General features: G+C 40.6%; 1 protein-coding gene across 1 annotated transcript in view; it reads left to right on the forward strand.

The window, feature by feature from the left end:
* The first annotated feature begins 953 nt into the window (after window positions 1–953).
* Window positions 954–17,879, forward strand: part of LOC109416021 (thioester-containing protein 1 allele R1-like) — an 82,571-nt gene continuing 65,645 nt past the window's right edge. Inside the window, exons 1-2 of the mRNA XM_019689988.3 lie at window positions 954–1,496; window positions 1,570–2,107. Coding sequence (XP_019545533.3) covers window positions 1,405–1,496; window positions 1,570–2,107 — 630 coding nt within the window. The 5' untranslated portion in view covers window positions 954–1,404. The remainder of the gene's footprint in view (window positions 1,497–1,569; window positions 2,108–17,879) is intronic.

A 17,879-nucleotide genomic window follows, 5' to 3' on the forward strand; every position in this document is an offset into this window, starting at 1 on the left:
TTTTACACAAATACGAGTTAAATAAGTCATTTATTTTGCGCGCCAGTCGGGAATAGATGAGGATTTTCTCAAAAAGGTGTATGATAGAGAGAGTGGGGTAAAATGAGCTAAATTCACTGATTTCCACCATCGTGCGGTGAATGACACCCTCCTTATCCGAAACTGTAGAGATTGTTGCAGTTTGTGTCAAAAATTCATCCGAATCCATCCACTCCGAGCAGAGATATTGAATTTATTCGCGTTTTATACCTATTTTTTCCCACTGTGCGTCGTATGGAAGTACTCAGACAACCAGTAATCGTATAAGATGATGCATAAGATGATAAAGTGGAGGCCATATACGTGCATGCCTCCATTTAGGCGCATGTAAAATGTACGCATATCGCCTCCACTTTAACATATTATGCATCATCTTATACGACTACTGGCTGTTTGGGTAAAACACATAGGCTAATTCAAATGACCCCCAATTGTAGAGGCGCTTGGTGAGATAAGGAGAAAATCGTTTGTTTACATAAAAAGTCAATTTTCAATTTGTCGTCAAATTTTACTTATTTTTTGCTCTAGAAGTTGCTATTTTCCATTTGCAATGGCTTCCATTATGATCATTCTTGATGCCCACGCCGACAGACATTGGATTGGCCAGCTAACAAAAAATCCGGAAGATCGCCCTCCGGAGGCATAGCAAGAGCTCCTTAAATTAATCACATAAATTGTTCGTAAGTACCTACCTGATCTAAGCGCAACTGAAAGAGAAATAAATTTTCTTTCCAAAAAGTGATCTTTGTTTCTCTACGATGCGGAATTCGATACGAAAAAGTGCACTTTGCCTATGCTGCACCATGGCACTTTTTGGAGGAGGGTTCTCATTCCTGCCATCAGATGCAGAGGAATCGTAAGCTTCCGTCAGATTTGCCTATAAGCAAGCAGGCACAAATAAAAATAACACACACAAGGCTACGGTGGCGCTATCTGTTCATTCCATAGCGGTCGAATTAGTTATTTTAGTGATCCATTGGAGTAATCACTTCTGATCGCCCCTCTGTGCCTGGCGCCTTGAGCGGGGGTTTACCCGGTCTACCGCACGCTAGGGCTCTTATCATACCTCCTCCTCTGTTCATCAATCTATAGACGGTCCCCTACCTTTAAGCCATGCGAGAAGTTTTAACGAACGTAATGCTGTGGAATGATTATTGCGGACATAACATACAGAGTGGTGGAAACCAAAAATAAATCGAGCATTATTTTTGCACTAGTTGCTCTGATAACCCGGTGATGTTGATAATTGCGTGGAATTCCCATAGACTGACAGTATTGACGACACACGGGACAATTTTGTACACGTTTGAGTCTCTTTTTCAGTGCTCTGGTTGATTTCGATATGTTTGGTAATCTGAAGTGCGTATGAAAATAGTGACGATCTGTGCAGTTACGATGAACACGTTATTCGTTCTAATGTGTTGTGTTATTGCCATAGCAAATTGTCAGGATAGCAGGTATGTGTTTATAATAGGATACAGCTCAGTTTTCGTCGTTTCTAGTAGCAATCCAAGGTTCTCTGCATTTCAGTGTGATCATCATTGGGCCGAAATACATCCAGCCAAGGCAACCCTATACTGTGGCCGTGATCAATCCGTTCAGGACAGAAGTGATGATAAATCTAACTTTAGCTTGTGATGGTACTGCATCTCGGCGGACCAAAACTCTCAAAAGAGAGAGTTGTGATCGTTACTCTCTAAGTGTTCCAGATGGAATTAACATTGAAAGTGAATGTGCCTTTTTGGCCGCCAACATTGGCGGAAACATAATGGTGAAACATGATGTCGAAGTCCGTGTTGCAACGAAGACGCTATCAATATTTATCACAACCGACAAACCCATCTACAAGCCCGGCGATATAGTAAGATTCCGGGTGATTGTGCTCGATATGGCAACAAAGCCGGTTAATCATATCAACAGTATCCAGATAGATTTGGAAGACAGCGAAAAGAAATCCCGGAGGCAGTGGACACGAGCTGTGCTTAACAAAGGAATTTTTGCAACCGAATACAGATTGTCGTCTACACTGGCACTGGGCACGTGGAACATAACGGCTATCGTGATCGATGTAAGATTATTGCTTACAGGGTAGCAAACCAATTGGGCAGTGGTCGGTATTTTGGGCACTCTTCGCTATAACTCAGTCAATTCCAAACCAATTGACTTGAAATGTTGTACATGGCTAGATACTAACCGTATCTCATCGCGTTCCAAAAATTGTGTCAATTGGTTCAGAATTTTGGCTGAGCTATAGCAGAAAAGTGCCCAAAATAGGACCCCTGCCGAGATGGTATTACTTCCCTGCATAACATTATCCTTGTTTTGATGTGGGTTGCTTTCCAAAAGCATTGTACCTCCTCCCTTTTGCTGGTAGCCGAAAATAAAGCATGTATCCGCATTCCGCAATAATCGGGACACATTAGTAAGGCTGTAACTCTGCAAAAGATACATCATAATTGCTCAAATTTGGCCTGATAACATTTGAAGATGTGTTCAATTCACCTGCAAATTTTCATGTGAATCAGTGCAGTACTTTTTTTGTAGCAGGGAAACAATAGAACGCGCGCAATTGAATTTTGTACAGCTCATTGTTTAGCTTGCCAGTGCTGTAACTTTTGAATTTGGATAAGGAAATGGCTGAAATTTTGAACACAAACATTTTAATCTACATTTCTTGCATAGGCAAAATTTCAAAAAAAAAATCTATGAACTATCTACAACTTTATAGTCAAACATGTTTTGAGACTGACCGTGATTTGAGCCCCTCATTTTTTTTTCCTTCTAAACCATAGGGGGGTAATCTGCTCAACAGACACCCTAACAGAAGGTTAGGGTAGTGTGGGGCTGAGGCTGTCTTTTACAACAAAAGTAAAAGCCAGGACTACTCTCCCCTCGTACCCACTAAACCATTCCTATGGTCGCCAAACCCTATGTCTCTCCGGAACCACCAAGAAGGTATTGCTTCAGAGAGGGGCTAGTGCACATCGCACCCTCAAGGTTAGGTGCGTAGCCTAGCAGCAACGAACATCGATGACTCGCTCTGGAGAGTCCATCACGGTAACATGCTGGCGCTTAGCCAGTTTCCCGAGTGGTCCTCGCCACTCCCTTTGTCCTCGGATGGCGGGCAGGGCAACCCCGCCCGCGCCCAACTGCTTTACAGATATCAAGAACTGATGCCCACGTGCAACCCGATCTGACCTGCTGATGGCAAGGGTATCACTACCCTTCAGGCACTATCAGCTGCACCAGAAGGTTGCTGACAGCAGGGTCTCCACCTGCCCTTACCGCCCCTCATAGAGTAATTAGTCAGGACGCCTTATTGTTTCGATTGTGCTGTTGAAAGTATTATAGGGTAAAAGCACTAGACTTCGCCACTGCTCTAGTCTTCGCCCCCTTCATACAAATTCCATTTTTTATGTATGAAGTGGCGAAGATTAGAGCAGAATTTTAGGGGGGCGAAGTCTAGTGTTTTTACCCTACCAATAATCATCATATTTTGCAGGCAAAATATACAAATAATCAACTACCATCTGTGAAAATTTCATGAATGTTGGCAGAGACATTCAAAAGTAATGAATAGGCAAACGCCGCACATGAAAAACACGAAACATTTTCACTAGCACTCACACCTTACTTACCTTACCGATCAGGCTAAGGCCGGGGTGGCCTCTACTGTACATAGTAGCCGCCTCCATTCCACTCGGTCCATGGCAGTTTGTCTCCAGTTCCGCACTCTGCGTAGGGTCCGCAGACAGTCCTCCACTTGGTCGACACTTAGCTCGCTGCGCTCCACGTCTTCTTGTACCGGTCGGATGGCTCTCGAGAACCATTTTAGTCGGGTTGCTATCCGACATCCTGATGACGTGACCCGCCCACCGTAGCCTCCCGATTTTCGTGGTATGGACGATGGTTGGTTCTCTCAGCATCTGATGCAGCTCGTGGTTCATTCGCCTTCTTCAAGTCCCGTCTTCCATCTGCACTCCGCCGTAGATGGTACGCAACACCTTCCGTTCGAAAACTCCAAGGGCGCGTTGGTCCTCTGCACGTAGGGTCCATGTTTCGTGCCCATAGAGGACGATCGGTCTAATCAGCGTTTTGTAGATAGTTAACTTCGTGTTACGGCGAACTTTATTCTATCGTAGAGTTTTGCGGAGTCCAAAGTAGGCACGATTTCCTGCCACAATGTGCCTCTGAATTTCTCTGCTGGTGTCTTTGTCGGCGGTCACCAGTGAGCCCAAGTACACGAATTTTTCAACCGCCTCGATTTCATCACCGTCGATATAAATTCGGGGTGGCGGGCGCGGTAATTCCTCCCGGGCACCCTTTGCCATCATATACTTGGTCTTCGACACATTAAGGCGAAACTGGAAGCATTTCCTCACTTTTTGGGTTTTGAATTTTTATTAAATAACGAAGTAATATTTTCTAAATCGGTTTTCGTGCACATGTAGAGTATGGATCAAGGTATCTCCTGATTTTTTTGTAGTGGAAAATGTTTTTCGTTTTTGCAGAAACCATTTATGAACAAAATTTCACGAAAAAATTTTTTCTGCAAAAATGGAAAACATTTTCCACTTAAAAAAAAAATCAGAAGATACCTTGATCCATACTTTACATGTGCACGAAAACCAATAAAATATTGCTTCGTTATTTATAAAAAAATAAAAACCGAAAAAATGAGAAAATGCTTCCAGTTACGCCTTAATGACTAATCCGATTCGCCTGGCTTCACTTTTTAGTCTGATGTACGTTTTAGTCATCTTCTCAAATTTACGGGCCATAATATCAATATCATCAGCGAAACCAAGCAGCTGCACGGACTTCGTGAAAATCGTTCCACTCGTGTTCATCCCCGCTATCCTAATTACACCCTCCAAAGCAATGTTGAACAGCAAGCACGAAAGATCATCACCTTGCCATAACCCTCTGCGAGATTCGAAGAGACTCGAGAGTGTCCCTGATACTCGGACTACGCACATCACTCGATCCATCGTCGCCTCAATTAATCGTATCAGTTTATCCGGGAATCCGTAATCGTGCATAATCTGCTATAGCTGTTCTCGATCGATTGTATCATACGCCGAATCGACATCGATGAACAAGTGATGTGTGGGCACGTTGTATTCGCGGCATTTCTGCAACACCTGGCGGATGGCGAACATCTGGTCCGTTATAGCGCGTTCACCCATGAATCCAACCTGATATTGCCCCACAAGCACTCTTGCAATTGGTGATAGACGGCGGCTTAAAATTTAAGAGAATACCTTGTAGCGCTCAGCAGTGTGACCTCGCGATAGTTCCCGCAATCCAACTTGTCGCCCTTTTTGTAGATAGGACACACGATACCTTCCATCCATTCCTCCGGTAATACTTCCTCCTCCCAAATATTGGTAATGACCCAGTGTAGTGCTCTCACCAGTGCTTCTCCACCGTATTATAGAAGCTCGCTTGATATTTGATCTGCTCCAGCAGCTTTGTTGTTTTTCAACCGGCTCACCTCCTCCTCAATCTCTTGGAGGTCAGGGGCCGGAAGTCTTCTGTCCTGTGCTCATACTCCTAAATCTGTTACCACGCCACCATCGGTACTTGCAACGTCGCCATTGAGGTGCTCATCGTAATGCTGCTGCCACCTCTTGACCACCTCACGCTCGCTCGTGAGAATGTTCCCGTGATTATCTCGGCACATGTCGGCTTGTGGCACAAAGCCTCTGCGCGAGCGGTTCAGCTTCTCGTAGAACTTTCGTGTGTCCTTAGCGCGGTACAGCTCTTCCATCGCTTCGCGATCTCATTCTTCCTACTGGCGCTTCTTCATCCGGAAGACTGAGTTCTGCCTGTTCCGCGCCTGTCTGTAACGTGCCTCATTCGCTCTCGTACGGTGTTGCAGCATTCTCGCCCATGCTGCATTCTTCTCGTTTTTCAACTGTTCACATTCGCCGTCGTACCAGTCGTTTCTGTGATTCGGAGTCGCGAAGCCTAGTGCTGTAGCCGAGGTACTACCTATGGCGGATCGGATGTCCCTCCAGCCATCTTCAAGTGTAGCTGCGCCAAGCTGCTCTTCCGTTGGTAGGGCCACTGCTAACTGCTGCGCGTAGCCTTGAGCCACTTCTACGTTACGAAGTTGCTCGATGTTGAGCCGCGGCGTTCGACTTCGACGCGTGGTGATAACTGTCGAAAGTTTTGAGCGCATGCATACAGCGACTGAGTAGTGATCCGAATCTATATTCGCACTGCGGTATGTGCGGACATTGATTATATCCGAGAAAAATTTATCGTCGATTAGAACGTGGTCGATTTGGTTTTCTGTTTGATGGTCGGGTGATCTTCAGGTGGCTTTGCGGATATCTTTGCGGGGGAAGAAGGTGCTTCGGACTACCATACCACGAAAGGCTGCAAAGTACATAACTACACACCAAGTAAATATCATGTAATTTTAAGTGTCCTGAACCTAAAAAATATGTCGTATATGTCGAGCATCTTCAAAAACACAAATTTAGAGGTTATAACATGTAAATTTACGTCTTTCAAGACACCCCAAAATAAAACTTATTTTTTTTAGCGTCTAGCAATCGCTAAAACCGATTTGACAGATAAAACATATAAAAGTAAAATATTGTCATGCATGGGATTCGAACTCCGGATCTGCTGATCGTGAGCCATATCTCTTACCTCTCGGCTATTTCACCGAGTTGGAAAGTGGCTGATGAACGTGATACTGATTCTACGTTTCTGGTGAAACGAATTTGTTACCCACCAGCACTTACATGATGCGCGTAAAATTGAGTCCAATTTGTGATTCAGTCTTGAAAACATTTACGTTTTTTGGTGATTCCGTTTCGTGGAAATTTCAGAATTTCTAAGTGTGTATAGTTGTTTTGATTCTCCCAGAAGACTGAAAAGCCAGCAACATAACTGAAGACATCCAACATACAGTCGATCACCTAAGAAACTTATTTAGAAAGTCAACACGATTGACCTATTGGAGACTGTGAGAATAGAATTGTGGAATCACAAGTGAAAAAAGTTATTGAGGAAAAAAAAACCACTTTCAAGGGGCCGCCGGTAATAAAAACGAAACGTATCTTGAAAACAGGAGTTACGAATTAAGCGTCTTCGACAAAGTTAATCAGAACAACATTTTCTCAACTCTTGTGAAGACATCAACCTTGTATCTTGAAAAATTCAAACATTAAATTTTCTATCTCACTTTTAGGGGGATTGATCACTTTTACCAACAGGTTTAAAGAATCACGTTATTGTAGTGAAAAACTTCCTCGAAGACACCATCATGCTAAACGGCATGATTAAATCAGCAATATAGTAGTTGGGTTCTTTGCGTGCAATATAAGAAATCTTTAAAACATCAATTCGTAAAAACACCTTTTCTCGAGAATGACTTCACGGATCTTCATGAAATTTTGTTGATAGTTGCACTACCCCTAAAGCTCCGTGGTCAACCTTTTCCTTTTTTGATATCGTGCATTTAGCCGAAATGGCGATCGAAAAGCCTCGGAAGTTTTCGATTTTTCAAAATTTCAAATCAATGCCCCTCCCCTCTCCCAGGAGGAGGTTGGTCAAAACTTCAGATTTATGAGTTTCTAGACGGGAGCAATCAGAAAAAGTGAAATTTGGAGCTGGGCAAAAAAATTGTCGAACCGTGTTATTGATGTTATTCCTTTACATGTTAAATGTTAAGAACCACCAGGCAATCTGTACGTTATTATTTTTTTTCACAAGTGTCGGACCACTTTACGGTCTTCGGCAAAGTTTTTCGGGATATCCTTGGCTATACTTTATCGTTATTAGTTAGATCGTTTTAGACAAAAACAAAATAATTTATGAGAAAAATGCTTAAAAGATTTTCCCATACTAAATTCCATAAAAATTTTAATCGCAATGCGGAATACGGGAGAGCAACCAATCGCTCCCAAATTTTGCACAGTTGTTTTGGACGCTAAAAGCAATCGAAAAAGCTTTGTTTCGAAAAATCGACTTTGTTGACCCAGTCTATTGTATATTAATACAGGATAGATTTAAAATAAAAGCCTTTCCATCCAAGCTAGTTCATAGTTTTAAATCTATGGTTCAAATATGGATTATTATTGTTTTGTTCTGGGGTGGTGGGCAGAAGATTCATGAAGAGCATGTATGCGAATATTCACAATAATGACGGGTATCGTGGTTACTAGTATTGTGGATTTACCGGCTACTTGTATTGTACCGGTCGCATCAGTATGTTGTAGGCCGTTAAAAAAAAGATTAACTTAAAAATGTTTTTAAACATTGTTATTCTTCTTCTTTTTCTTCTTCTTCTATTTGGCTCGACGTTCGCATTGGAACTTGGCCTGCCTCTCTTCAACTTAGTGTTCTTGGAGCACTTCCACAGTTATTAATTGAAGGGCTTTCTTTGCCTGCCATTGCATGAATTTGTACATTGTGTGGCAAGTACAATGATACACTATGCCCAGGGAGTCGAGAAAATGTTCCCGGCCGGAACGGGAATCGAATCCACCGTCTCCGGATTGACGATCCATAGCCTTAACCACTAGGCTAACTGGAGACCCATTGGAGACCCAACAATGTTACTGTATGCGCTATTCCTCGTTGCCACTAGCTACTCAGCGACATTCATTTTTTGACAATCAAAGGCTTTTATTTTAAACCTGACTCTTTTTAACACTTAAACTACCGAGGGGGTAAAAACTCCCGCGAACTACCAAGGGTCTAAAAAAAGTTGGAAGTCCAACTTTGACAAGGCATTCCTCGACCGTTTTTCAATCGATTTCAAAACTTTTTTTTGCGATGGAACCGGACAGGTTTCATGATCATCGTCCATTTAAAAAAATATTAAATAGATGCGTCTACCCAAAGTTATTAAGCAAAAGGCACTTCCTAGTTTTTTTGAGAGCGCATTTTTTGCGCACATTGATCAATAAAACAAAATTTAAAGCGATGACATATGGTTTTTTGGACTTTAAATCATGCGTACAGCTGGAGTGAACATGTTTATGCAAAATTAGTGATTTTTCAGTACACTGATAATTTACCTTACTCAAAAAACTGCTAAAATACCCTATTTTTCACATAAAATAAGCAATAAATCAAAATTCAAAGCGATGACATATACTTTTTTTGGCCTTAAATTGTTCGTAGGATTGTACTCGACATTTTTGATGAACAATGAAAATGTTCTAATTACACTCTTATTTTGTTTTACCCTGAAAAATACGGAAATTCCATACTTACTACACTGGCTACTTACAAAACTAAATTTAAAACGATAACATGTAGTTTTTTAGCCTTGAAATGTTCGTAGCAGTTTGGGGGACATACTTGAAGAATAATAGTGATGTTTTCATTACACTCAAATTTTGATTCACTCAAAAATCAACGAAAGTACCACATTTTTCACGCAAAGTGCTTAACAAAAATAATGGCTTACAATGCAAAGTAGTTTTTACCTTTCAATTATTCGTGAAAGCGTACTGGACGTTCTTGATGAGTAATAGTGACGTTTTCATGACACACTTAATTTATTTTACTCGAAAAGCTGCAAAAATATTATAATTTTTACACAAAACAGTCAATAAAACAAAATTTAAAGCCATAACATGTAGTTGTATGGCCTTAAAGTTTCCGTTACAATGTACTGAATCTGTTTTTGATAAAATGTTGATGTTTACATTACACTAATATTTTGTTTTATAAAAATGTACGAAAATACCACAAAAAAGCGAATAAGCCAAAATTTAAAGCAATGATATGTAGGTTTTCAACTTTGAATATATTGTAGTAGTTTAGTGGATTCATTTGAACAACCTTAGTGATGTTTTTATTCCACTCATATTTTATATCACTCAAAATACTTGAAAAATACCACATTTTGCACACAAAGTAGTTATCAAATAAAAATAGGTGCAATGTATTATAGTTTTTTTTTGCCATGAAATTATTAGTAAAAAAGCACTAGACTTGTTTTATTAACAATAGTGATCTTTCAATTACACTCGTTGTTTTCTAAATTTGTTTAAAAAATCAAAAACAACTCAAATAAGGAGAATTTCCTCTGCGCAGCATATAGTCACATGTTGATGTACCGTAAAAATATATTTTTACACAGATAATTATTTTTGATAGCTAAAAGCACTGAGATTTTCACTCAGGTGGAGTACTGACTCAATTTGTTATTTATAATCTTATAAAATTCTTCATGTTTTGATACAATAAATTAACCTAACATGTTTCATACGGCTTTTCCCATCATGCTGATACTCTTTACGTTGCAATCAGTAATATTTTTTGGGGTTTAATATGTTTGTCAGAGCACTATCAAAGTTTCCCCAAAATAAAAATGTGATTCTTGCTCATCTATATAAATAAAAATGGAATGGTGTTTGTATGTCACGAATAGGCTCAGGAACGGGCCAATGGATCTACATCATTCTTTCAGTATTTCATTCGAGCAGGGCTCCGACGTGTTCGTACGAAAAAAAAATTGGAAAATCGTCTGGTTACGCACCGAAAACGAGAAAGTTTGAAAATCCATTTTGCGGGGCATTTTTCTACAGAGTTAAATGTCAAAAAACACAGTAGGCAGGCAGAACGACGTTTGCCGGGACAGCTAGTATGAAAAAATAATATTGATCACCCAAAACAATTAAAACTGTCGAATCCTTACATTGCAATTATAACAGAGACACCAGTACTTGTTTTAAAATTATTAAATCAGGAAAAATACATAGAATAATATTAGGGAAATTTACTGAAAAACTATCAAAGCTACCCCATATTTACGGTATTGCATCAGAATTTCTTCTATATACATTTGTTTTTCAGAAATTTCCCAAAAGTTGCATTTATATTTTATGACATCTTTCAAAGATTCTTTCAAAATATTTTGTCGTGGGTTCTTTTCGAAAATCTTTCAAAAATATTCCAGAGATTCCTTCAGGGATATTTTAAAAAACATCAGGATTCATGCGGAATTTATTTAGGGGTTCTATTTCTCGAGGAATTCTTTAAGAAAATTTTTGAAATGCTTCCGTGTATTATTCCTTTGGGTTTTCATCAGAAATTCCTCTAGCGATTGCTTGATGGATTTCTCCAAATATTTTTTCAGGAATCTTTTTTTTTTTCCTGGAACATTTTCGAAGTTTTTTTTTCTGGCTTTCTCCAGTTCTCTCAAGTTTCCATCCTAGTTCCCATGCAAAATGTTTTGACGTAGGACTACGTCTCTCTTTTCTATACCGGGTGTCATTCTAAATTTTCAGAAATCGGCCGCGTTACGTTTGAAGTGGAGATTTTGAGCGTTAATAACTCAGCCATTTCTCGTTGAATTTTCAAAATTTTGGTTCCAATTGATTGGAAATCTTTACACCAATTATGCCCAATATTAACATTTGCTGATTTTCAATAACAAACTATTGAAAAATTGGGAAAAGTGAACCCATGTTTATTCCAGCCAATCACGATCGAGCACATTTTGGATGCTCCCGTCGAATATAAAAGCTACTGCTTCTTCGCATCTTCCCTCATTTGTCTTTGTCGTCTCGAGGTGAACGCATCGAACGAGAGCTGCTCACTTTCTTTGTTTGCGTTTTCGCTCATACTTCTTTTACGGCCGTGTCGGCTCGGTGTCGGTGCGGTGGTTGTCGGCAAGGGTTCTGTTGTACATTCGCCTTCTAACCGTCTAACGCAACAGACCAAGGAAGGAATACTTTTCATCGATTGTTCGGCGGTGGTGGTGGCAGAGGCAGCAGCAAAATCCGGAATCGCCCCCACGGCAACAAGCGGCGGGCCAATTTTCGACGGCTTCCAGCAAACAGCACGGAGAAATCCAACACGCATTGCGTGGCATGATAAATTCATGTCAATTGAATGAAATCGTCCAATATTCAAACGGTTCTCTTCAGGACCATAGAAAATTATTCCTCAAGAGTTGTGAATCAGATAGTTATTTAATTCCATCGCTCGGTAGAAGTGTGGTGTAACCGAAAAGTGAAAAACTGAATGTTTGGTTGCCCCGCAACAATAATGATGCCGGCCACTAATGATTCCACCAGGAATTTAGCAACGTTTTATCATACCCAGACCATTTTTCGTGAAACATTGTTTGATTTACCCATTTTTCGAATTTAAATTATCCAGATCTTCCAATATTTTGGTTACTTTATTCGTTAAAGAAAAATTTTCTCATTTCTCGGCTGATTAACCGTTTCAAGCGTCTGGTGCATGCGGGGCGGGGCATGCAATCAAAATAAACTGGAATCCAGTCAAATGGGAGGAGCTTCATCTGCTAATCTAGGGACATAAAAGCTGTTCCCTCTGATTTCTTTCGTCATTTTCGTTGGATCAGTCAAGCAGGGTGGATGTCACCACCACAGCTGAGCAGTGGCACATCAACCCAGCCGCAACTCTCGGCTATCGTGCGGATAGCACCAGGAATCTCATCCATGGCAGAAAGCGACGTACCAGTTTTCGGTGGCATCCTGTATTTAGCATTAAGGAGAAAACCAACACGCATTGCGTGACATGATGTTTCCATGCCATTTCGTTCCTAAAATCGTCAATTAATCAAACGGTCCTTTTCAGGACCACCGAAAATATTTCCTCAAGAGTTATAAATCACATAATTTCATTCCATCAATCGAGAAAAATGTGGTTCAATCGAAAAATGAAAAATTGAATTCCGGCCACTAATCGTTCCACCCAGAATTTAGCAACGCATTGTCCTATCAGAACCATTTTTCGTGAAACACTGGGGAGCGTCCAGAAATTACGTCACGTTTAAAGGGGGGGGGGGGGGGGGGTCAACAAAGTGTGACAACCCATACAAAAATTTCAGAGGCCCCATACAAAAAGTGTGACATAGTGATGAGGGGTTGAAAATGACTAATTTTTGTGTGCCTTAATTTAAGGACGATCCCTTGTTTAATTCTAGCATTTTTCGAATTGAAATGATCTAAATCTTTTTATATTTTGGGTACTTTATTTTGTTAAATGAAATGTTCTCTCATTTCTTGGTTGAAAATCGTTTGAAGCGTCCGAAGCATGCGGGGCGGGTCATGCAATCGATACAAACTGGAAAGCCAGCCGCATGGGAGGAGCTTCATCTGCTAATCTAGGGGCATAAAAGCTGTTTCCTATGATTTCTTTCGTCATTTTCATTGGATCAGTCAGGGAGGGTGGAGGTGGATATCACGTCCACGGGTGCGCAGCAGCACGTCAACTGCGACGAGTGATAGCACCAGGAATCTCATCCACTGATCACGGCTGCGGTGGGCCCGGCAATGGAAGTTACCTCCGCAGCTGGGTAGCTGCGCACCAAACCAGCGACGGCTCTCGGCTATCTATCCGATAGAACCAGGAATCTCATTCACGGCAGCAGGCGGCGGCAGTTTTCGATGGCTTCCCGCATTCAGTGTGGATAATTTTCAATTGTCTTTCTAAAATCAACCGTTATTTGAACGGACCTTTTTAGGACCAGAGAAAATTATTCCTTAAGAGTTATGAATCGGATAATTTTCGGATATATTTCAACGATCGGTAAAAGTGTAGTGCATTCGAAAAGTGAATGGTTGAATGCTTGGTGGCTCAGAAACAGCAAAATCGATCACTAATCTTTCTACCCGAAATTTAGCAACGCGTTATCTTATTCGGAGAATTGTACCTGAAACATTGTTTCATTCTAATATTTATCGAATTAAAATGATCTTAATTTTTCAATACTTCGATTAGTTTATCCGTTCGATTCGAAATTGTCTCAAAGAACGGTTGCAGTAGTTTGAAGCGTCTGACACAATGTGGGCGGGTCATGCAAACGGAATAAACTGGGAAGCCCGCCGAATGGGAGGAGCTTCATCCTTGGCTTCATCTGCTAATCTAGGAGCATAACAGCTGTTTCCTCAGACAACTTTCGTCATTTTCCATGGATCAGTCAAGGAGAGTGGAGATGCCACCTCCCAGCTAGGCAGCAGCACACAAACTCAGCGATGACTCTCGGCTATCGTGGTGACAGCATTAGGAATCTCATTCACGACAGCAAACGGCCGCATTCAGTATGGGTAAAATCGCATTGCGTGATGAATTCATGCAATTGTCTTGCCAAAATCTTCCGTTTTATAAACGGTCTTTTCCAGGATCAGCGAAAATGATTCCTCAAGAGTTATGATTCGGATAATTAAAAGCGACAGATTGAAAGCTTGGTAGTTCAGCAATAGTGAAGTGGCTACTAATGTTTTTCCTGGATGAAAACAACGTATTGTCGAAAGAGTTTCACGTTAAACTTTCGTTGAAAAGATCTATTTAACGCCGTTCAATTATCTAATAATTTTATCCGCTCGATGAAAATTCTCTCGTAGAACAGTAATTTAACCGTTTCTCTTCAAAACGAAATAACTCTTGAACTAGTCAACATCTTCCCAAATAACAGAACCAGCTGAATAACAGCTTCTTGAGCTAAAGTTAGCTTAAGAGTGATTTGCTTTACTCTTATACAGCAAAAATGTGTGTTGGGTTGTGAATGCGTTCAGCGAAAGCGATCACACAACAACTTTACTCAACACATCAGTCCACCATTTGTATTATCATAACAACAAACATTGTATTATGGAAATATAAAAGTCGGAATCTCGTTCCAGCCTTTGTCCTACGTCAACATTGCGGTTATGTCTCAGACATTGCCCACTCCTAGTTTTTAGCATTAAGGAGAAAACCAACACGCATTGCGTGACATGATGTTTCCATGCCATTTCGTTCCTAAAATCGTCAATTAATCAAACGGTCCTTTTCAGGACCACCGAAAATATTTCCTCAAGAGTTATAAATCACATAATTTCATTCCATCAATCGAGAAAAATGTGGTTCAATCGAAAAATGAAAAATTGAATTCCGGCCACTAATCGTTCCACCCAGAATTTAGCAACGCATTGTCCTATCAGAACCATTTTTCGTGAAACACTGGGGAGCGTCCAGAAATTACGTCACGTTTAAAGGGGGGGGGGGGTCAACAAAGTGTGACAACCCATACAAAAATTTCAGAGGCCCCATACAAAAAGTGTGACATAGTGATGAGGGGTTGAAAATGACTAATTTTTGTGTGCCTTAATTTAAGGACGATCCCTTGTTTAATTCTAGCATTTTTCGAATTGAAATGATCTAAATCTTTTTATATTTTGGGTACTTTATTTTGTTAAATGAAATGTTCTCTCATTTCTTGGTTGAAAATCGTTTGAAGCGTCCGAAGCATGCGGGGCGGGTCATGCAATCGATACAAACTGGAAAGCCAGCCGCATGGGAGGAGCTTCATCTGCTAATCTAGGGGCATAAAAGCTGTTTCCTATGATTTCTTTCGTCATTTTCATTGGATCAGTCAGGGAGGGTGGAGGTGGATATCACGTCCACGGGTGCGCAGCAGCACGTCAACTGCGACAAGTGATAGCACCAGGAATCTCATCCACTGATCACGGCTGCGGTGGGCCCGGCAATGGAAGTTACCTCCGCAGCTGGGTAGCTGCGCACCAAACCAGCGACGGCTCTCGGCTATCTATCCGATAGAACCAGGAATCTCATTCACGGCAGCAGGCGGCGGCAGTTTTCGATGGCTTCCCGCATTCAGTGTGGATAATTTTCAATTGTCTTTCTAAAATCAACCGTTATTTGAACGGACCTTTTTAGGACCAGAGAAAATTATTCCTTAAGAGTTATGAATCGGATAATTTTCGGATATATTTCAACGATCGGTAAAAGTGTAGTGCATTCGAAAAGTGAATGGTTGAATGCTTGGTGGCTCAGAAACAGCAAAATCGATCACTAATCTTTCTACCCGAAATTTAGCAACGCGTTATCTTATTCGGAGAATTGTACCTGAAACATTGTTTCATTCTAATATTTATCGAATTAAAATGATCTTAATTTTTCAATACTTCGATTAGTTTATCCGTTCGATTCGAAATTGTCTCAAAGAACGGTTGCAGTAGTTTGAAGCGTCTGACACAATGTGGGCGGGTCATGCAAACGGAATAAACTGGGAAGCCCGCCGAATGGGAGGAGCTTCATCCTTGGCTTCATCTGCTAATCTAGGAGCATAACAGCTGTTTCCTCAGACAACTTTCGTCATTTTCCATGGATCAGTCAAGGAGAGTGGAGATGCCACCTCCCAGCTAGGCAGCAGCACACAAACTCAGCGATGACTCTCGGCTATCGTGGTGACAGCATTAGGAATCTCATTCACGACAGCAAACGGCCGCATTCAGTATGGGTAAAATCGCATTGCGTGATGAATTCATGCAATTGTCTTGCCAAAATCTTCCGTTTTATAAACGGTCTTTTCCAGGATCAGCGAAAATGATTCCTCAAGAGTTATGATTCGGATAATTAAAAGCGACAGATTGAAAGCTTGGTAGTTCAGCAATAGTGAAGTGGCTACTAATGTTTTTCCTGGATGAAAACAACGTATTGTCGAAAGAGTTTCACGTTAAACTTTCGTTGAAAAGATCTATTTAACGCCGTTCAATTATCTAATAATTTTATCCGCTCGATGAAAATTCTCTCGTAGAACAGTAATTTAACCGTTTCTCTTCAAAACGAAATAACTCTTGAACTAGTCAACATCTTCCCAAATAACAGAACCAGCTGAATAACAGCTTCTTGAGCTAAAGTTAGCTTAAGAGTGATTTGCTTTACTCTTATACAGCAAAAATGTGTGTTGGGTTGTGAATGCGTTCAGCGAAAGCGATCACACAACAACTTTACTCAACACATCAGTCCACCATTTGTATTATCATAACAACAAACATTGTATTATGGAAATATAAAAGTCGGAATCTCGTTCCAGCCTTTGTCCTACGTCAACATTGCGGTTATGTCTCAGACATTGCCCACTCCTAGTTTTTCTTTTATTTGCTCCCATTAATAGTTCCTTCCGTGGTTTTTTTCAATATTTTTAGAGATTTCCGATAACACTAGTCTACAGCATTTTTGAACTCGGTAAGCCGATGATCATTTTTGGTGTAGAATCATGAAGGTCAGTTTCGAAATCAGCACTAAATTGTGCTTCAAAAATTTTGGTCGTTGACAGAAGTTCACGACTTTCGTTTTATTTTGTAAACTTGTGTAATTACTTCTGGAATTTCTGCCAGAGTTTTCCCATCTTTCTCCTGAATTTCTTCGCTGGTTTTCATCCGGAGTTTCTCCCGGGATTTCTCTTAAAAATTTTCAGAGTTCTTTCATGAATTTTCTAAATATTTCCTACCAGAGCTTTTTTCCGAGATTTCCCAGTTCTTCTCAGGATTTCTGAAGTTTCTCTCGCGTTCCTCATTGCATAATTTCTCGCAAAAATCACGTGGATTCATTCCGACATGTCTCCGGTTATTTACAACAATGAATTTTGTAGGTTATCTCAGGCAGGAGGTTTTCCGAGAAACACTTCTAAAAAAGTACAGTACTGAACGCATTGACCGATTTTCATACAAAATGCTTAAGTTCGGAGCTCTGTATTTCAGCTTCTAGAGCACAAACTCCGAGAGTAATCTCAGGTGAAACTTAAGAAAAAAAAATCTCACAAGAACCTTTATAAAATATCCCGGATGTAACTTCTGTAGAAATCCGGGGAGAAACTCCAGAAAAAAATCATTGAAATTTCTTAAAACTTCGGAAGAAATCCCAGAAGAAATTCCTTCAGAAAACTCGTGAAAAACACCTTCAAAATCCGGGAGGAGCCTCAGTTGAAGTCCCAGCAATACTTTCTGTAAAACCCTTAGAAATCCCGGAAAAATCTCATGGAGAAGTACCAAGAGGAATACCGGAAGAAGTCGCGGAAAACCTTCAAGAGAAATTCCGAGAGA

Source organism: Aedes albopictus, chromosome 3 (genome assembly GCF_035046485.1).
Source record: "Aedes albopictus strain Foshan chromosome 3, AalbF5, whole genome shotgun sequence".
In the NCBI taxonomy this organism is placed as follows: Eukaryota; Metazoa; Arthropoda; class Insecta; order Diptera; family Culicidae; genus Aedes; species Aedes albopictus.